The 22,362-nt window shown below is 39.4% G+C and overlaps 1 protein-coding gene across 1 annotated transcript; it reads left to right on the plus strand.

Annotated features, from left to right (window-relative positions):
- Positions 1-68: 68 nt before the first annotated feature.
- slc25a36a (solute carrier family 25 member 36a) lies at positions 69-21,746 on the plus strand. Its single transcript, XM_074650895.1, has 7 exons — positions 69-489; positions 3,271-3,435; positions 5,697-5,774; positions 10,441-10,541; positions 16,795-16,861; positions 17,006-17,295; positions 18,507-21,746. Exons 1-7 carry the CDS (start codon positions 449-451, stop codon positions 18,698-18,700), a joined length of 936 nt encoding a protein of 311 aa, XP_074506996.1. The 5' UTR covers positions 69-448; the 3' UTR covers positions 18,701-21,746.
- Positions 21,747-22,362: the final 616 nt, after the last annotated feature.

The raw sequence follows: 22,362 nt of genomic DNA on the forward strand, positions 1-22,362 counted from the left end.
ACGGCGTGACGTCATGAGGCCAGCTGAACCAATAGCAGCGTGTGTTTCCACAGCCTATGATTGTACTGTAAATACTATGAGCTCTGCCTCCTTCACCTCTTGCTTCTGCAGCGATGAAACAGAGGAGACAATCCAGACAAACCTTGTGGATGTGCCATAAAACCGTTTGTTAGAGAGCTGAGATATTTATTCTGTAGTTAGTTAGCCTTGGTGAGCGAAGATACGAAGCTATATCTGCGTGTGAGAGGAGAAACCTGAGCCAAAGGGGGGTTTGTGTCGGCCCACTGCAGTGTGAATCACCGCAGACTCGCCCCACCGCTGGTTCATCATCATCATCGACGACATTTGCCCATCGACATCCTCTCGGAGGCAGATAACAACGGGGAAAGGTGTTTGACCCTCTGCCGCAGCTCCAAAGGTGCGCTGCTTGGCAACGGCTTGCTAAATAATGAGCCAAAGGGACACACTGGTTCATTTGTTCGCTGGAGGGTAAGTCAAGACTACGCATTTCTATTTAGATATTGGAGGTTTAAATTAATAGTCTCAGGCAGCATTCAAACATGACTCATCGTCTACGTTATGTAATGTTAGCTAGCTAATTAGTTATGATGGTTATTAGCCGTTTTGTCAATGCAGCGCGTGCATGTGCTACAAACCCTGTCAGGTGTGTGCACGTCTGTGTCAAAAAACCGTTGGTTTAAACTCAACTTCCTGTCAACATTTCAAAATAAGACCGTTTGAACAGAAACATATTAACACGAATGTGACACAATGAGTTTGAGTTTATGTGTGGCTTAGAATAGAATAGAAAGCGTTATTGTCATTGTATTAAATACAACGAGATTCACGTTTCTGGTCAGTGCCTTAAATCAAATACTTGACAAGACTAAAGGAGGCAGATAAAACATATAACAGGTAAAACACACACAGTTATAAAGCAAATAAAACAGGTAAAGTAGATGCAAAACAGGTAAAGTATATGTAGTAGGCTTCGGGTATACCACCGAATATATTTAAAAAAAAATTCTGGCGTTGTGTGCTTGTAAATACACTTATTCTATTAGTGACAATATTTTTACGCTTTTATTTCGAAGGCGAAATCAATCTATTTCCGGGCTCGTTGCTGCTCTCTCTGGATAACTTGATGTTAGTTCTGCAGCAGCCACAGCAGTGCTGCTCATTTTCTCCAGAGATTTAGCCTTTTAAGAACCTGAGAGAGTAATTAGATGAATGAAACAAAAGGCCAGTTACAGGTCTGTGTATGTAGAGTCAATTGAATTAGTTTCTGCATTATTTTGTTTCTTTATTTATGCATATTAACAACTGTTAAAATTACAACTCCTGTAGGCTAACTTAATTTTCAGGGTTCCTATACATTTCCATTTTCAAGGACCCCCTCCCCCAGATATAGCAGATGAGCATTACCCTGCAAACATCCATCTGATAATATTTGCTCCTCAAAACTATCATCATCATTTTTGGTATTGCGCAACTGTCCAAAATGTAGGTGGAAGGTAATTTTAGGGTGTAAAAATTGAAGTGTTGTGCTGTTTCTGTGGATCTTTTGCAAACTACTAAATGAGGCCACAAAAGTAGGTTAAACTTTAGGTTAAATAGGTGACCCATACAAAAGTTGAGCAACGATTCCCATTCACAACCTGTAGACAGGCCCAACAACTTGTTCATCAAAGAAAATGTCAACACAGAGATGTAGAATTTTGCAGTTTATTGACACAGTATGTCTCCCACTTATTTGAATCCATTGTCTTCAGTTTCTCTTAGTCTGTTGCCTCTGCTTTCATCTCTGCACCAAACCATTGACATTCAAATATGGTAATCTCATCACACCACAAGTCCTCTGTTATCTCTCTTTTCACGGATTTAAAATCGGAGATCGACACAAGACACATTGCTATCTTGAATAAGCAAATTCAGTTTTGCTTTCCCCAAAAAACCTGAGCTGGAGGCCTGAGCACAGTGCTTCCTCCCACGGCCACTGTGAGACACACACACACATGCAGCAGACAGCATAGCCCAGAAAGTAGGCCAAGGGTCACGGCTGCCTGTGAGCATGAATGTGGGTCGCTCTTTTGAAAAGTAAATATAGCTGGTGTAGCTCAAAAGAGCCAGCAGTTAGAGGAATTCACTGCTATCAGCCAAGATGTCCACATACACCACTGTAGGGCTACAGCTAGTATTCACTTAGCCCGGTCAGTAGAGCATTCATACGGTTTGTCACTACGGTAGTCAACAAGCACTTTCCAGCTTTGTGGTGGTTTGATTGTGAAGCTTTGTCTACAAAATCCTTTTGTTGAAGGCACCAAGCCTTTGATGAAAGCAGAGATGATCAGCGAACGTGCACGTGTGGCATGCCGGGGACAGAATATTGTTTTGAGATGAGGCCTGGTAGCCTTGGGCTCATAAGAATAAAGTACTAATTTATACCATACAAATGAAAGGCATAACGCAATGATATTTAATAAGGAGGAGGGAATTGATTGTGATTAAATTGCCTTTAGTTTGTTTACATGCTGATGGCTTCAGTCAGAGTAGAGGTCAATGTCTAAGCAACAAGATCTGTCTTCGCTTCTATTTGTAAGCGGTAATGTTTTTAGTCACGGTGTGTATGTGTGCTTGAGTTCAGTGAGCCAGCTAAACAACAGTCTAATTTTACATGACAACTCAATCTTGCCTTGTCAAATGGAAAAAGTCAGCAATTTCTTTACAGTCATACTGAGCCATGGCCCTGCTGAACTGCATCACGAAACCAGTTATACACTCTTAGCTGACAACTTGCACGTTGCATTATCTTGCATATCACAACACCAGGTCATGGTGTGTGCCTGCTCCTAGATAATTTTAGTTCCAAAGGGAATAACAGATTGTGTTACCAGTGATTAGGGAGATCAGTATTAGAGGATGGTTTAAACAAGAAAACTGGCAGAGTAAAAATAGATATGACTTGGTCCAAATATTATAATCATAATACATTGTATTGAGCGCTTTTTAAGATACTCAAAGAAGCTTTATATGATGACTTAAATTAGCAAAAATGAAAACACAATACAAGTGCTATATAGGATATGTGATGATTTTGTAGTTATTTACATATCATTATTTTGATCTGACCTTCTCTTGTTTGACCGATGTGAATGCTTAAGCACAGCGTTGTGTTTTTCTCACTGTTTTTCTCCTTTCTGTCCCTTTTTTCCACCATCCCCTTTGTCTCTTCACCCTTTCATCCTCAACCCTTTCCCTGCTCTCTTCTAGATGTGGTGGCACAGTGGGCGCAATTTTGACTTGTCCTCTGGAGGTTGTGAAGACCAGACTTCAGTCCTCGTCCATCACTCTCTACATCTCTGAAGTCCAGCTCAACACCGTCAATGGAACCAGTGTGGCCCGTGTCGCTCCACCAGGGCCTCTGCACTGTCTCAAGTAAGGACAATTACGCGAAATGTTTATTGTACTAACTGTACTCTTTTAGGGATAATTTAGAAAAAGGACCCACCAAGGTTAGTTTTGATTAGCTACAGGATACTTTTACCAACCGATTCTGAAGGAGGAAGGTCTGAAAGATATAAATGGAAGTCCTGGTAAGTTTTGTAATCAGTCAGTCAGAGCTGTGAAACACACACTCCGTGTTTGTCGTCATAGCAAACATCAATGTCAGTTGGCGGCCTATGACCAAAAGACGCAGATTTAGTCTATGGTACTCTTAAGTGAATCCACAGTGATAATGAAACAGGTTCTTTGTATGTCCTGTATCATTGTAATCTTCCCATGAGTTTACATTGACTCTTATTTTGCACTACATCCTTTCACACTACTTCCTAAGAACAAATGTGCTTTAAGAGGACAATTATTTGCCTCAACATGACACCTTGAATGCTCCAGGAGATGGACAGTTACATCACTGTAATGAAAGACAGAGTAGATCATTTTAAGCCTCATTTTGACCTTAAAGCTGTGGGAGTGTTTTTCGGTACTTTTCCTAACCAACTACTAGGAAACCAATGCAAGAAATGCACAAAAGAATTTCCTTTTTTGGGCCACATGATATGTCATCCCTCTTCTCACTAGCCAGTGGGAAATTACCAGAAAGATAGGAAGTGAGAGTGTAGTAGGGCAACGCAATATTGGTTAGTTATTTAGAAGCTACTGAAAGCCAGTGTGGCTGGATACTCGTAATTAACGTTGGTCACGGAGGGATTAACGGTGTTAAAGTAAATGTTCAACGTAGCTACAGCGCTCTACTCTTGTTCTCTGGCAACCTATGACCATGACTGTCACTGAGTATGGCACAGAGTGTTCAACACATTGCATAATGCACAAGCTGCGGTGTGTGTGGAAGTTTCCACAGTCAAATGCCCGTATGAATTATTTTGAAAACTAGGAATCTTGGACAAACTTTGTGTGTGTTGTCATTGAGAGAAACAGCCACGAGCAGAAACTGTACACCTCCATTACATGATACAGAGTGTAGCAGAAGAGGGAAGAGTAGCATGGCAAGGAAAGGAAAAAGAAACACACGAGTCAAAGTGGGCCAACGGGTGCAGGCTTTGTTCCATTTTAGAGCAGAACATGTTTGCTAATGATTTAAGTTTTGTGACTGTGGAGAGCACTGTCACTCCGAGCTCTGTGGCATTTACTCTTGAGGAGATTCTGTATACTGTAAATCCTTTTTCTGTTGTCTGAAGTTGGCAAAACATCATAGCCAGGGTAGGAATGCACAGCCCACAAACCCTCAAGCTGAACAAAATACTGCTACATGGCTGCTCCACGAAAGATCGGGGCTATGTCTTGTGTTTTTAATTGTATGGGCCGGAAGTCTAGAGAATGTAATCAACCCCAAAGGACCAGTTTATTATCTAGCCCAAAGGTCTCTTATTTCTTCCCAGGATGGCTTTTCTTTGAATGTACTTTGCATCACAGATTATGTGAAAACGGGCGATGAATGAAGGTCAGCCATAAGCCGCGCTCGTTCTGAATGAGGTTTCTGGGTTAGGTTGGAGAGCGACGAATAATCTTTGAACTCAGGTGACAACCAGACAATGAACATGTGAGCCGTCATGATAACACCACTATAAACACCACCAGAGCGAGGACACCTGCCATTTCATTTATTTTGGGTCTGTTGACAGTGACCCTGTGTATAATGTCAGGCTGTATTGAGTGTCAGGTCCTGGCAGATTGCCTAAAACTTTATAATTTACTGGTCCAAATTTAGGGCACTTAGGGACTTTTCCTTTATGTTTCCCATCGTGCCCTATAAAACATTAATATGAAGTATTAGCTCTGTATTTTTTCTGTGATCAGACAGCAAGGTTTTTTTTTTTTTTTACATACAATGGTGAGATCTGAAGATTGATACAAACTTGTGCCTGCACGATAAATATGAAGCTAGTGCCAGCCTTTATACAGAAACTGTTTCCAGTCATTGAGCTAAACTAAGCTAATCAGATACTGGCATTTGTTTCATATTTAGCATACAGACAATGAGTGGTATCAATCGTCTCATCTAACTCTCTTTAAAAATAAAAGCATATAACTTGAGCAGAGGGTGCGAGTTATTCTCCAGTCACATGGTTATTCGCCCAGTGGTATACATTTATATAAAGCATTTTACATGGATGTCAAATATACTGTATGTTTTCTCTGTATTATGATGGAATTGAAATCTCAATCTCTCTTTGCAGGTTAATTCTAGAGAGAGAGGGACCTCGTTCACTCTTCAGAGGACTTGGACCCAATCTTGTGGGTGTGGCACCTTCCAGGTATGTACAGTATTATAATGACAATATTCTGGGTGTGGTGCATGTTGCTTCTCCTACCTAGTACCTAATGTCCTAAGCAATACCACAAAAATGTAGGGCTGGTCGGTTGATCAATTGGTTGGTTGATATGCTCTTTAGTCTGACCCAATTCTCATTGGTTGGACAATCTCTGGTGTTACTTTCATTAGGAGAAAAACGCTTCTTAACCTATCATTTTCAGGGGCGGGAGGGACGTGTGTGTGTGTGTGTGTGAGAGAGAGAGAGAAACATAGTCCATGTCTTTAATGTAGGGTTTCTTGTTTAATTGCCATTCAACAATAACAAGAACACCGTTTGGAACAATTTGTCTGTTTATTTAGCTGAGATCTCCCCACTACTGTGGGCGTGGAAGAAAGAGAGCCTTCTGGACAGCTGTAGTAGCTCCCAGCATGCAGGAAGAGCTCAGAGTAGAGCCGTGGCACTCAGTTTCTGTCCCTGTCTCAGTTTTCAATCCTGATAAAGTAATTGTCAGGACTAACAATTATTCTACTATAATGCATAAAGTTGGCTGTTTGCGGGTCGGGTGGTTGATTATCGCATATTTTTGTGGGTTGGGCAGTGCGGATTGGCTCTCATAATGGGTCAGGTGGGTGCGTATATTGATAAACCCTGACCGGCGCATCACTTCTTGATAGGCTTTGAGTGTGAATATATCAGAATTGGCATATTTCAATTAGGGATGTGCTTTCCAAGCAAAAATACAATCCGATAATCACTGGGAACTAGTCCTCCACAGCAGCTGCTCCGTGGGGAGAGATAAACTAGTTGATTTTTTATAATTTAATGACTATTCAAAAAATCATGACCCATCCCTAATTTCAGTATGTTTGGTGTAATAAATACCCTAATCGTTTTGTTTGAAATATAACTGTAGGTGCTACGCCAACTGACAGTTGACTATTTTCTGAAATCCTATGAATATGGGCAGTCGCACGCTGGTCGGCTTTGTGTCTGTTGTTATAATTTAAGTATAAAATAATTGCCTGGTTTAAAAATATTTAATATAATATTTAATATTAAGTTAACCTAGACATAATGTGCAGATATTTTTCCCCCCATTGACTAATCGATTGATTGAAAAGTAGGTAGTATTTCAGTCAATCAAGATTTTCTTTGGTTGACTACTGACCTATAAAAATGTACAAAATGATGTATTTGTATATCTGATTACCAACATATCAGAGTACGTCGCCACATTATTTGATGTTTATAGGAAACCTTCAGAATGAACCACTGTTATCAGCACTAGTTCTACCTGTTATCGGAGAATAAAAGCATTTCTGCGTCATTTACATCAAACCTGGACACACATTTTTGTTGAGGAATGTATTTGCTTCTGCTAGATATTCTATTAATTTCTTCAAGCTTTGCGCTTATTCAGAGCTTATGTTGGCAGCAATAACAGCAGGCCACAAATACAGTCATGCATGAAGTCAAACTCACAGAAATGCAATGTAAATCTGTGCTTAAAATCCTACAGGAAATGAGTAGGTTCCCGCTCTCTTAGCTTGGCTGGTTAGGGTTGCATAACAGTTGGAACTCAGTCAATCAAAGTCTGAATGAAACATCAACAACAGCAGGCGCTGGCCAGCCAGCTGTGACACTCTCGCCATGTGACTATCACAATGCAGTTCCTGTATTGAGAGAGTTGTGTTTGTGTCTGTCCGTCCCCTCCCTGACCTGTCTAGTTCTCCCTAGCTACTGCTGCATCACATGGCCATTGTTGTCCTCTTCCCGTTGGTTCGTTGTAGTCACTGTCTCTCTCTATTGGAGTCATCTTTTATTCTTATTCTCTGTCTCTTCCTCTTTTGATATGTTTGTCATTCTTTGCCTATATTAAATCAGAACTGTTCTGTCCTCTGGGTCCTGCACTGTATATGCTGTCTCGCTCGGTCTGGCTCAGACTCTCTGAGGGGTGAAAAAATGCCCTTGGGTGTGTGTGTGTGTGTGTGTATGTGTATGTGCATGTGTGTCAGTCCCGTAGGCGAGTTGTCCAGCTGTGGAAATGGCAGCTTGTTTCCTGGTCAGGACAGCTATGGTAAACTGTGCTATAGGAAGATATTGTTACATAAGAAGTGAGCCTGATGAACTCAATGGCAACATATGAGATTTCCGGCTGTCTTATGTGCGGGTTTATTAACCGCTTGAAGCTTAATATTCCCTATCAAAAATATTTATATGTAGTACCAAATTTAGATAAATCTTTCCAGGCTGTGTGAATCAGGGTTATTATAGTAAATTAAAAATATAACGAAAATAAGCAGTGAAAAATAAAAACTAAACTGAAACGAGTAAAAAAGCTAATAAAATAAAATTTAGTTTTTTAAGCTATAATATATCACTACCGAAAAAATGAGACTGCATGAGTTTCCGTCAACTCTCGTGGCATTGAACCACAGAAATTGAACAGATTTGACCTTCCAGGAGATGGTGACATGCCACGATTGCTTCACTAAAGTAGCACGAACATTAAATATTGAACATTATGGGCATTTTAATACCATGTATTTTGTATGTATATAGCTAGACATTGTACCTTGCCCCAACAAAAACAAAGTAAAACTACTGTAAAACTAAAACTTAATATATAAAAACTAAACCTGCTGAAACTAAACTAAAACTAGCAAAAAACACTTTATTTTAAAATTCGAAACTATTCTGACCTTGTGTGACACTAGAGATACAGTATATCATCACATAGCCTATACATTGTATATTTAGTATGTAATTGTCCCCCCGTTTAACTGACGCCGTATCAGATTTAACTGTGTTTGAAATAATAATAGTAAAGACACTATTTTTATGGCTCCACTGGTACATGAAAAGGAAAATGTTCACGAGCAACACTTTAAATCATGACTCATTATTCAGAGCATCCAAATTCCTCACTTCAGTCTACAGCTGCAGGCAGAAAAATCGAATTGATTCTTTTAAGAAGATACTTAACATGATCAACATGCCGCCATCAATGTCTGCATGTTTTTTTATAGATACAGCAAAAAGATTCCAATTTTGAAGATATATGGCAACGTAAGATGTAATATTTCAGTCTGATTTAGGTAAAGCTTAAGATTGAAATGCAGTATAATTTAATGAAATAACAGATACATTGCAGATTGCAGATGCATTTGTAAACAAGGGGAGGTCTGCGTTGCTGGGCTACGGAGTTATTCTCTCCTGTTATAATTAGGAAACAGCACTCTGACGCTGCGAAGCTAAAAAAAAATCTGATTCTAATGAGGGCGCAGTCCACTGGGCTCGCTGCTGGCGTTCATTAGCCACACACACACACACACACACACACACACACACACACACACACACACACACACACACACACACACATAACAAGCAGCATCACTCATTACGTATGAGAGATGCACATACACATTCAGACCCACTCACATAATTCATCCCTCATCTGCAGAGCAGAGTTATGTTGTGCGTGCATGCTCTCGATTCAGAAAGAGGGCAGAGACGGAAGGTCATTTGGTTTAATTCCACTCAGCAGAAATGTTGACTAAATCCTGTCGTTTTATTTAGTGAGGAGCGGCTAGAATCATGGGAGATAAATCTGCTACTAAAGCGCGCTATGAGATTGAGATGCACACACTCAGGCAGAGATAAACTTCTTTCAGTGGCTTGCATTTTGACTACATATTAGCTTGGCCTAGCTCCATTGCATTCAGGCAATTTAAATAACGTTTCCATATTTAATGCAGTTAACTTAATAATACAATTTGTCTGTGTTTGTGTGTATTTGTGATTTTAATTTACTGAACTCATGGTTCCAGTCAGTTATCTTTTATAGTGCAATTGAATTCCTGAATGCTCATCATTATGTTTTTATTGCAAATTTATAATTTTGATCAGTGTTACATTGTTAGCAATACACAGTAATTAATTCAGTGTTACTGAAGAAGCTAATTGAGTGCTCCAGGGATGACATATTAGTGGAGGCCAACCCAAAAGTTAGCATCCCCCTGGGTTCCCTCGAGAAAAAGCCAATGGGATTTTTCCAATGGGTTTTGGATTATAGCAGAAAATAAGTTCTGCGGCAAACAAACATTTTTAATACTTACACGTTTTGTTCAGCAAGATAATCTTAACAAATGGACACTTTTATGATTTTTGAAGCGTGAATGCAATCGTCAGAAGTAAAAAGCTAACGTTTGGCTATAAAAAAACTACACCACAGTCGTATGAGCAAAAGCGGACAAGTCGGCGTGATGGTGTTTAGTAGTCTCATTAAGCCACTTGTTTGCAACCACCTTTTTTAAGACACGTTAAGGCCTCAAAATTCACAGGTGGGATATTTACTGACGTATTTTATCGTAGAAAAAAACGTTAAAATCTGTTAAGCTTGTGTTAACCGCAGACCTTATTTCAGGCAATTAACTAAAAACCCATTGACTTTGAGACGAAGGAACCTGAAGTGCTAAAATGCTAACTCATTTCCAGGTTTTAAGACTCATTCCTGCAGCACTCTATGAGGAAAAGCATTGTTTTTTTCCCACTATTTCCTCACTAGAGTACACAACAGTAGTTAATCCTTCTTGGTCAATTCAACCAGTGTTTTTAACATCTTACTAACCTCTGTCTTTTTCCTCATGATTATGTGCAACAGGGCGATCTACTTTGCGGCCTATTCAACAGCCAAGGAGAAGCTGAATGGCGTGCTGGAGCCAGACTCTACCCAAGTGCACATGGTGTCGGCTGGGCTGGCAGGTAAAGATGGCTCCTTCTCCCCCTCCCTTCTGTCTGTTTGTCACTGTCTGTCGCTGAGTGTTATCTCTGCCTGTTTGTCTGTCTGTCAGTCTGCCTGGGCAGTGTAAATCACTGATGGGTTTTATATATATATATATATATATATATATAAAAACATGTTAAATAATTATTCAGTTTGTCTTCATCAGACAGATTTTTATTTTACTTTATCTTTTCATCATTTTCACAATTTGAAGTATCCCAGAGTTTCACTTCACCCCCTCCCCTTTTCCCCCTCTCCATATACATGTGTGGGATGGTGGGATTTTCACAAATTTAAAAGCTTGTGAATACCTAAAGCATGCCAAAGCTAGCTAATGATAAATGTTATTAGTAGGCATAGCTGTTTCATGTGTAGAAATATGAAATATAAACAATAGGGGGTTTATCAGAAAGCACAATTTAAGACTCTCAGGATCAAACTGACTGATTGTGGTGGAAACGGCCTCACTTAGTTTACTTTGAAACCAAGCCATGAAAGATACATTTATACGTGTTATAAACACTGTACTTTCAAAGTAAAGAGTTAATTTCCCATCTGGCATTTGATAAAAATGGTTCAAAAAAGCACCTTGAAATAGGGCTGCACGATTATGGCTAAAATGATAATCATGATTATTTTGATCAATATTGAGATCACGATTACTTATCACAATTACTCATTGATTTTAGGGACAAAATATTTGTATTACACTTTCACATTTAATTTAACACAGCACTGCTTTCACTTCCATGTTGTTCTACATTCCTGCTAATGTACAAATATTTGCATCAAAATAAGACTGATGCTAATTCACAGTGCATCTCTTAGAAGCAAAATATAAATCAAAGTGTACCAAAACTTTTTACCCAAAATATTACTCTTCTACTCTGGACTGCCACCACAACATTCAGGAAAGTTTTTCACAGGTTGCAGCTGCAGGGTGCATACATAGCAGCATAACAGCTCCCCAAAAGCGAAGCTAAAACATCTTGATCGCCCCCTGGTGGCTGGCTCTAGCTTAGGAAGCGCTTGATTTGATATGCAGCACAGTTTTCTGAGCAGAGCACGTATTTTAAAACGCCAGCATCACAGTCGATATGTTCATTTAATTGTGTTTATCTGTGAAGTCAAAATCGTGATCAAGAATAATATCCGATTAATTGTGCAGCCCTACCTTGTATCCATACCAGCCACATAGAACATCTACTGCTTCCTCTCACCAGGTTTTACCTGAGCATTTCCTTTCTCTAAACCCAAACATCTACCCAGATAACACAGGATCTTGGATCATGGTGGCCTTGCCAGCCCACATACAGTTGAGGAGACAAATCCTTAATATACAGACAATAGACAATCAGGCTATAATTTGCCACTGCTGGCATTTTACATCTACTGCTGTATATATTTTTAGCTGTTTGACAAAAAGAAGTAAACCACATGATCCTCAAAGTTTAGGTTGTGCTTTCCTCCTCTCCTAGCCCCTTTGCCCCCCCCCCCATGTACTCCATTATTTTTTTAATTCCTCCTTGCCCCTTTTCCCTCTTTTTATTCTTTCATTTTTGAGGCCTCTCCAGAGGACTCTGTAAAATGGCTTAACATCCAAGTTGTTACTTAAACAGTGTGGTCTGGGCCCCCTTCTTTGCTCTGTGTGTATATAGAGGAGAGAGCACGGCCCCCAAAGGTCAACCGGGGCCCCTGGCACTCGTGCGGACACGTCAGGTAGCACCCCATTTCTTTACACTGGTATGATGAAAACCATGGTGATTTTATGAATATTAGAAAGTTCATAATGGTTATTCATTTGTAATGATATTACCATTGCTTAAGGCAGTGTGTTTGCTGCTGGTTTGTAGGTTTAGGTCTTGACACACAACTCCCCCTTCCCCTTAGCCTGTTGCCTTGTTCCATCAACATAGTAAAGGTAAAGTAATAACAACCACTTCTGTGGATTTTATGTTGTCAGCACAAAAGAAATGCTAACCTTGTCACTGCTACAGAAGGTTGTAATTGATGTGCTCCATTTTGTCTTTTGTCATCATCCATCAACACCATTAGTGCCTCAGTCATTTCTTTTCAAGGAGAATCGGTATCAGTGCATCATCCAAAAGGCTGGCACTATTTCGACATGACTTCCTCTTTTTAGATTTATTTATTGAAGAGCGTTTGCCTTCACAGTTTAACCCCAACAGTACTGGCACCAGTTTAAAAAACACAAATTATTACTTGAATGTGGACAAGATGCTGTGAAGGCACAGACATGTAATGGAGTTGGGCAAACTTTAACACAACATATAGAAGAGTCGGTGACCTTTTGGTCATTACGCTTGGTGAATAGTAGGGATGCGTACCAAAACCTGGTATTAAACGGGCCTCCGGGGGCTAAATTATTAATGACAGGAGTATTGATAAGCTCCGACATTACCGGTTCTTTTATTTGTACTTTTTAATGTTTTGGTGTAATTTATTATCACGCTGCAGCGTCTGCTCTGCTCTCTGTCATCTAGCTTGGCTAATACCGAATTGTTACAAACAAGCTAAAACAAAAACTGTCTGTATGTAGTCTAACAGCTAACTGTTTTTCATTCTTTATTAACTTCACATATTATTTATTTTATTGACATGTTTACAGTGAAATATTATTGACTTTATATAGTGACTTTGCTGTTGTAAACATTGCTATTGCTGCTCAAGAAACAACATTTAGTTATATTTTAAATATAAATACATTCTAATCCTGTTCTGAATTTACATATATATAATTTTTTTTTTTTAAAAAACAAGTATTTAGTAATGAAAAAGAACCAATAAGAGTAGTATCGATAAAATCAAAACGATACCCATCCCTAGAGAGTAGTGTATTTTTTCTTCATGTTGCACACATCTTCATCACCATGGCAGTTGCATTAATTTATTCATAGTACCTTGAATTGAATATCTGTGTAGTTGTACTATACAGTAAAAATGTCTGTTACTGTACAGATAGACTTACTGTCTTTGTCTTTCATGTGCACATATTCTATAGTCAGTCTTGGCAGCACTGGCAAATAGCAGAGCTAAAGAAAGCCTCAGTGACTGAACAGCCAAATTTGACCCCGATGTCGGGATAATTGCTTCCAGTTTTGTAAAGTAGCATTGTGGAGTCATGACCTTCCTGGTGTGAATTGCACTCGGAGAAAGGAGGCTAGTCCCACTTCTTCCCTTGGACTTATTTTTTTCTTCCAGCAGTTAATCTAAAGCATATTTGCCTTCTCTGAATGTAGGTCAAACTGCTGTGGAGAAACCGCACAGGGATTATGCGCCTATTGAAGGGTCATATGCAAACATGCAGCGGCGTGCCCCTCTTCACATTGGCTCAGCTCAAGGACTAGTTAGCCTGTATGTATCTTCATTGGTTATCTAAAGTAGGCAAGTGTGGTTCACTTCCATTACCAGAAATATTTCTGAAGTTATTAAGTACGTTCTATGTTGTGAAAAATCTACATCGAGACATTTTGATTTAATGGTTCAAAGGAAAAAAATGTGATAAATCTTTCATGTGCAGATATTTTTTACACATATCAGTTATTAATAGAAAAACATTAGTGATAAACATTGAAGGACAAACAACAAATTCAACTAAAACCATTCAAACCAAGAGTTGAATTGTCATAATAAAAACAGCTACATTGAACAGGCCTCTCCATTATAATGAGCGCAGTTATGAACGTTAAGCGGTTTATTTTACAATAAATATTGAGACTTACTGAATATTCACAAAATGTTGTCCTCTGACGTTGCCATTTCCAGTGTCCTTTAGTGTGACATTGAAGTGGATTCAATAAGTCCTTCAGGAGTTATTTGATGTGTTTTTCTAGAAGCAGGCTGGCTCTCTGGAGACACATTTTTCTCCACATTCAAGGACACCTTAATGTTATTTTTAAATTCATCCCAGTTTTTCCAGAATGAGGTTTGGCCCAGAGAGGCATTTGAATTTGCAGTCATTGTTCCACCTGATTGATCCACTTTACTATGATCAACCACTTCATCCTTTTGTCATCACATATTCATAAAACCATTCATTGTCCACCACCGCTTGGAGTCTGTTATACACACACCGACAAGGTTAGCATTTCCACCTGCCTCTCTTTATTTTTCTACCATATTTCAGTAAGCATTTTGATTTAATTAGTCCTCTAAAATGTAGATTATAAACTGATAATGGCACAATGATTATGAAGAATACATCTTCAATTTAATATTCTGCCTTTATGTTTGTACTTTGTGTTTTACCTCGCTCTGGTGAGATGGAGCTGGAGTTTTGGATTGGGTTGGCTTCTGTTCAGTCAACATTTTTCTTTATTCTAGTTGAGTAAAGGGAGGGATACATTGTAAAAGAAATGTAACTCTACGTATAAGAGTAAATTAAAGGGGATGGGGCTTAGAGTTTGGAGAAAGATGGGGAGTCCTTCACCTCCCATCTCTTCTCCAACTCCCTGTACAGTACCAATGGGATAGGGTGGGTGGTTTGGTGGGGTTGGGGTGGATGTGACTGCTGCTTGTGTGTGACTGTGGTACAGAAAAGCCTGTGTCTATTTTAGGGCTTTACTGTAAAGCTTTCACCCCTGCGTGATTGGGTGGGAGACCCCCGCCATCTGTGCCCCCCATATCTGCAGGCTACTAGCTGCAGCGGGGAGGAGCTGGAGGAGCTTTGCCCCTCCCTCGTGAGTACACGCCATAGACGCTACTTCCTTCTACTTCCCTCTTTTTTCTTCTTCCTCTTTTTGTTTTCTTCTCTTCTTCTCTTCAACAGACCTGTGTCTTCCTCTCTTCTTCACGCTGTTGCCTTAACGTAGGGCTGTGTTGCATTGATACACTGCTAGATGAGTCTGAGGTCTCTTTCTAGACTTGCCCTCGTCTTAGCTGTTTTCTGCAAATGGCCACGTTTTATCGCTCTCTGTCATTTCACAATGACACAAAGTGCTCATTAGTTAGCTTCACACCCTACATATCAAACTTTATATTACTTTATATTGCATGGCGTTCTTACTTTAAAAAACCCCCCACAAAAACAGTCAAAGTATCATCCCCTGTAAATAGCTCAAACAAGCACATGCACACACTCGCATCTGCTTGATATTTATTCATAGAAGTGCATTTTTAATGCATTTTCGGTGACCCCAGTTTCAACTACGCTAACGTTAAGATTGGCTGTGAAGGCAGATGGACATATACAACAAGGTTGCCCTCCCCCATTACAAGCTAAAGCCTGCACTAAATTTCACGTCAGAGACTTTCCACTTTAGTCCTGCTGAATAATTGAAGAATCTCCTCCAGACACCATTTTATTCCTCTGTGTTGTTGTAGTTGTGCTAGTATCAGGCCAACAGCCTGTTTCTAGTGTCTAACCAGTCAACTACTGGTTGGTTAAATGTCAAAGAATGAACATAAAGATGTTCACTCGTCGACTAATAAAAGGGGGCACATTCATATTGATGAACCGACAATGAGAGAAAATTTAGAGCGATGTCAAAACTAAAAATCTAACCTTCTGTGTTGTGACTTAAAGATGTGGAATGGCAGATTTTTATTTGTAAAAAAAGGTTGATACTTTTGTGTGTATTTCAAAGCACATTGAAAGTAATGATATTAAAAAAACAGATCACCTCCGTATGCTCGCAAACGATTTTTATTAGAAACACAAGAGCTCTCATTAGCATTTCAAAGAAATGAATCAGACTGCAGTATAATAACAATCTGCCACACTCAAATGCCTAAAATGACTTTGCCTGCTTGGCCTCATTTCCCAGTGATTTCAGTTAGATATTATATTTCTTTAAGATGATAAATGAAAAAAAAGAACAAAGAAAGCACTCACAGCTGTTGCCTTCATGCACTGTTGTTAGTTAAGATACTTCAGGAAGAGAGCTGATGTTTACATACACCTGTGTAGCATTTCACATGAAGAGGATCAATATGTGAAAATGAAAAAAAAATGCATTTTTGTCTGTAACTGAATCTCAAAAAAAGATTGAATTAATACGGACATTGATTCAAATCATCTATACAATCATTTCTATGAGAGTATTGATATATCTCATAGAAAAGTGAACTGAAGCGAGTTGATCCTGTTTGGTGAAGTGCTTTTCTCATTGTCTTTGTGCAGTATAGAATATGTAATATAGCTGATTAGATTGTGTTCTTCCAAATGTCTTTGCATCTGTCTGAACCTCTGTCCTTCTCTGAAATCCCCAGGGTTCACCGCCATCACAGCCACCAATCCCATCTGGCTGATTAAGACCCGTCTGCAGCTGGAAACCAGGTGAGGAAGCTCAAACCTTTATGTCATCAGTCTAGAAGCTGCAGTGGGATGGGTTGTATGACTCATTAATTTTCCTATAATAATGATAATGATAATGAAATTAAATTGTTAGAGCTTAGATTAAAAGTCTCTGTGTGATTACAGAACCCGGGGCCAGCGGCGAATGAATGCATTTGAGTGCGTGCGGCGGGTGTACCAGATGGACGGCCTGCGAGGTTTCTACAGGGGCATGTCGGCCTCGTACGCCGGCATCTCTGAGACTGTAATCCATTTTGTCATCTACGAGAGCATCAAACGGAAACTGCTGGAGTCCAAGGCCCACGCCAGCATGGACGAAGAGGAAGAGTCTGTCAAGGATGCCTCAGACTTTGTGGGCATGATGCTCGCAGCGGCCACCTCCAAGACCTGTGCCACCTCCATCGCCTACCCTCATGGTAACCTTCTGTCTCACTCAGCTTCTTTTTTTTTTTCTTTTTCAAAGGATAAAATATTCCATATTTTTGTTATTGTCAACAAATCCCATGGAAAAAAGACAAAAACCAACAATGTGTTAGTCCATATCTCAATACTTTCTGACTTCACCAGTCTGTCTGTGGCACTCAGCCCCAAACCCACTGGTTCCTACTGAAGGCATAAACCTTTAAAGGTGCTCTATACGATATCCAGAGCATTAATATAACTTCTAATAACTATTTGCTATGTAAAGATATAGTGGTTGCAGAAGCTTAGCCCCTACCCTCCAGTTCCCTCTCAGGTTAACACTGTTAGCTCTGTCAGCATTGTTGCCGTTGTTTTCACTGTTAGCCGCTAGCCGCCAGCACAGCCGTCACCATGTTGAGAGCCGTGTGGAGGCGATAGAAATGCTCCCAATCCTGCAATTAGCACCTTTAAAAAAAAAAAAAAAGGGAAAAGCTATATCGGCTTTGATTACATGGGCAATACTTGTTAGTGGAATCAAACCATTGTTAAATTTGGTCTTGTCATGGGTTTTGTGGGGAAAAAACCCCAATTAGAATATCACAAGACTTATCCTTATACTTGACACTCTCATGTCTTTGTCTTAAAGGGATAGTACTTATGAGGTACTTATGCATAGTCAGTGTATTACCAACAGTAGTTGGCACGCCCCCAGCACCTTTTAAAGTTCATCAGTTAACATGTTATGTTTTGTTTGTTTTAATTTGTTCACAAACATAAGTGCAAAAACAATAATTTGTAGTTTTACGGGGAGAAAACATTGCGACATGTTACATTCTCAGTGAGGCAGTGACTCACTTTTTCTTATTGGAAAATAACATGGTCCACTTATGCTATAAATATCACTCTCATTCTCCACCTACGTACAGCCCTCAGCTGAATACAACAGTTCAGATGTTTTCTGTTAGGATTGTCCAAAGTCATTCTGGGAAAAAAACAATATCTCTGGCATCTTCTTGTCAGTAGGTTAGGATTAGGCAGATTGAGGGACAGTTTGTTTAACAAAAGATGGATCAATAAATAGCTTATAATAGTAAGTTTTCTTGAGATTGGCAGATATGGAAATTTAGCTCTAGAGGAGACATCACAACACTTAAAGTCTGACCAGAACAACGAGTGGCCAGTGGTGTATTTAACACAATTTTCTTCCTCTACTCTCAAATCGCAGAGGTGATCCGCACACGGCTACGAGAGGAAGGCAGCAAGTATCGCTCTTTCTTCCAAACGCTGCTGACGGTACCCAGGGAGGAGGGATACCGGGCGCTGTACCGCGGCCTAACCACCCACCTCGTCAGACAGATCCCCAACACCGCCATCATGATGTGCACCTACGAAGTGGTGATCTACCTGTTCGGCCGTTAGCCCACCAGCTGCGTCTCCTTCCTTTTTAAAGAGGGAGCAAATGACTGAGAAGGAAGCTGTTTGGTGAGGGAGCGCAAGGACAAAATGTCAAAATGAAGACCAAATGAAAAACCGAAAAATACTCTAGTGGACCAGAAGAGGAAGAACGGACAAAAGATGAAGAAATAGAAGGGAGGAAAGCCCTTTGTTACCATATCAGCATCATCACCTCCAGTTCCCTTTATCAGATTGAACAGATAGAGGGCGCTACAGTTCACAGATGAGCGAGAGAAAGGAGGCACTGACGGGAAAGACACAGAGTTTGGCACCTGTTAAACTAACGGTACCTCCTGAAGGAAAAGATTTTAAGCACAACTCAGTGGCCTTAACGGAAAGGGTTTTTAGTTTGTGTGAAGAGTGAAAAACGGCCTTTGTCACTGTCGGATAGAGATGATATTGTTAAAAGGGGGAATGCTTGGAGGCAACTGATTTTGACAGGAGAGATGAGAACTAAATGTAGGTCAATTTTCACTCTACTTGGCACTATTTGTCTGCACTGATGTTGATTCAGTGCTGTGAGACTACTGTACCATCAGATGACAGGAATGTTAATTTAAAAGCAGAATGTCAGAAGGAAGTTGAAACTAAGACATCAGTCTGTTTTGAAGTCAACTGAACCGCACAGCTTTGCACTACAGAAAGTGTTGCTTCAAGCATTTCCCTCTGAACATCCCGCCCCCCACAATGGCCTGAAGTTCATAGAGATCTAAGTGTGCTAACCGACCACACAAGAAAACACAATGATGAGCTTGTGACGGCCTGTCAGTCATGCCCCAGAAACCAGCTTGTGTTTATATAGAGTAGGTTGAAAAGCTGACATTCAGTGTTTTATTCCTCTATAACTCTGTGCCTGGTGGTGACACGCTGCGGGCAAAGTTGACCTTCTGTGTTTCTTTTTTTTAAAACCAAAATAAGATTGGTATACAAGGGCCAACTTCTGCCTGCAACCCAGTCACCGCTCAGGACTTTAAAAATCTTGTGTGAAAACATGAGACCAACGTGTCCTTTTTTTTTTTTTGAGATGTGAAGTGTGATTGTCCAAAAAGTTACCGAGACTTATCTACTATTGGAGTGCCACTACTTGAATATAATGTGACGGTGTGGGGAAATGTTGGGAGTGGGAGAATGTTGAAGGACTTTCATTATCACATCATAACCTATGTGTGTGTGTGTGTGTGTGAGAGTGTGTGTGTGTTTGTGTGTGTGTGTGCGCGTCTAACATGTTGGTCACCTTCACCATGATGATCTAACCATGTTCAAGAATGTGTTTGTGCATCTGCGGTCATGTGTGCCTGCATGTCTAATTACTATCTACTCCAGATTTCCCTCCACTAACTATTAATCTTGCAAGACACTGTGGTTGGGAGTGTGGAAAAGCTCCATACTGGCAGCTTTCATTCCCACTCTCAATGCCTGTCCTTCCTTCTAGTGGCTTCCAACTGACCTGATAACATGCACTTTTGTGGCCTTTTCGGGCTTGTGCTTTACATTTTATTGTGTGGACAGTTTGAACTTGTACATTGTAAAAGAAAAAAATAGTATTACTGTATATCAAAATGGTATTTTGCGCAACTGTTCTTATAGCAGATATATTGTACAGTTTAGAGTTCTCAGTAGTTGTGAAGGATGTCCAAATGTGTGTATATAATATAGATACTGTATATGCATATCATTTATTGTTTATGTTCTTAGGCCCATCATGCTGTAGTTTGCATTTGCAATTTCATTTTTGTGCAATTTAACCTTGTTTGACATTGACTGTTGACATGAATATTGATATTGCTTGACTGATTTTTTTCTTACAGTATAAACTGTGAGTTTATGTGTATGTTGCTGTAAGCCGTAATTTTTCTGTGCTAACACTAAGGCTAACAAATGCTGCAGGACAAATACTTTAACGTGAGCATTTGTGCCGCAGCGTCGGTTGGTTGGTTAGTCGTTTTACCGCGTTCATAAAAAGTGTTCCATTTTGCAAAGTTTGGATGTTTCATTGGTAATGTTTACATCGTTCATTACTCTCTGTCAGAGTTTAGGTTCTCTTAGCAAAATGTTTTGAATTTGAAGATGGAAGTATTTAAATGTGAGAGTTCAACAACTGGAATTATCTTTTTACAACACCGAACAGAGTTGGGATTATTGAAAACAAAGAAAATGCTATCTGTTACTGAAGAGGGTTGTTGGTAAAAACAGTCAATTTACTACTTTTTAAACGATCAGTTCAATATACAGTAGCATACATAAAGAATCTTTTGGGAAAATTTGGTACACAAGTTTGTTTCAAATTAAATCAAAGCACCTTATCAAATTTGACCTTAACAACTTTTATATTATTAATAATCAAAACATCCTTTTACATGACATTTAAAGCTTCTGAGCATAGAAAAGCCCTCTCTTAGCAGCCGCTGTGGTCTCGGTGCACACTCATTCTCCACATGGAAATGATAGTCTTCACAGTTTCCATGTTGAAACAAAAGTATTGTGTTTATTTCACCAATTACAGTAAATCTGGTGCGTTCATGCGTGCTGCTCTTGAACGCTCTCATTTCCCCCCCTTGTTGCAACCTCATTTCAGAGGCAAACCGAAGCCTGTGTTGTAACGTGTAATAGTTATTGATTTCCAGTCTCCATTGACATGTTGCTAGCCCATAGTTGCTGTCGGTGCTTGGAAAAAAAAACTTGCTGACTCATTTTAACGTCCATGTTTTCCTGTAAAACACTAATCGCTTTTATGTCTTTTGGCTCCATTGCAGCAATACATGAGGTCAAATTACCAAAATGTGAAGACAACTGGACAAACAGTGCAAACATTTCACTTTATTTTGTACCTCTCGTTTCAGCGTTTGTATGCAATTCCATATCTTTGTCCTGTATGCTTGGACAGGATGCAGCCTCATGCAGGGTTGAATGAAACCTGGAAGATTGGTTTTTGCCAGCTCAATCGTTGATGTATTTTTGTTTGTTTGTTTTTTAAACACAAAAGTAAATAAAAATCCACTTGCAACTAAAATTATATCCCCTTTTTTTTCTTTATCTGTTTATTTAGGTATGTTATTGTAGAGCTATCATTGTTTGAGTTAAAAAGAGGTCACTCTTCTTTGAATGTTAAGATAATTAATGATTGAAAAATTACAATATTTGACCGCATAGTAATAATAGGCTCATTTCAGTGGGAATATTAGAAAGTATTTATAACTATTTACTATAATAGTCTCATTTTGAATGAAGAAGCTCAAAAACTCTAATTTCCCATTCTTTCTATATTTGAGTTTGTGTCATCCCTAAGGACATTTTAGTGTTACAGATGCTCTTATACATAGTAAAATAAATACACACGTACACAAAAATATACTGTTCACACGTAATAAAGGGAGAAGCAAAGTATGATAGTGCACCTCTTGTGCTGTATGGGTACCAATTTCTATTTTATAAATCACAAGAATTGATAAAAGCTGTACAGAAATGTGCATCAGTGTTATTATTTTACAAATGTTTAAGATTAACTACAAATATTGAAATTGAAGTATGAAGAGTATAGATGGGGAAAGAAGTCTAACTGTTTGTATTTACCTTCTATCATCACCAGGAGGAGCCAGATAGCTCCTGAGAGAATTGACCAGATAACA

This window comes from Sebastes fasciatus, chromosome 11 (assembly GCF_043250625.1).
Source record: "Sebastes fasciatus isolate fSebFas1 chromosome 11, fSebFas1.pri, whole genome shotgun sequence".
Taxonomy (NCBI): Eukaryota; Metazoa; Chordata; class Actinopteri; order Perciformes; family Sebastidae; genus Sebastes; species Sebastes fasciatus.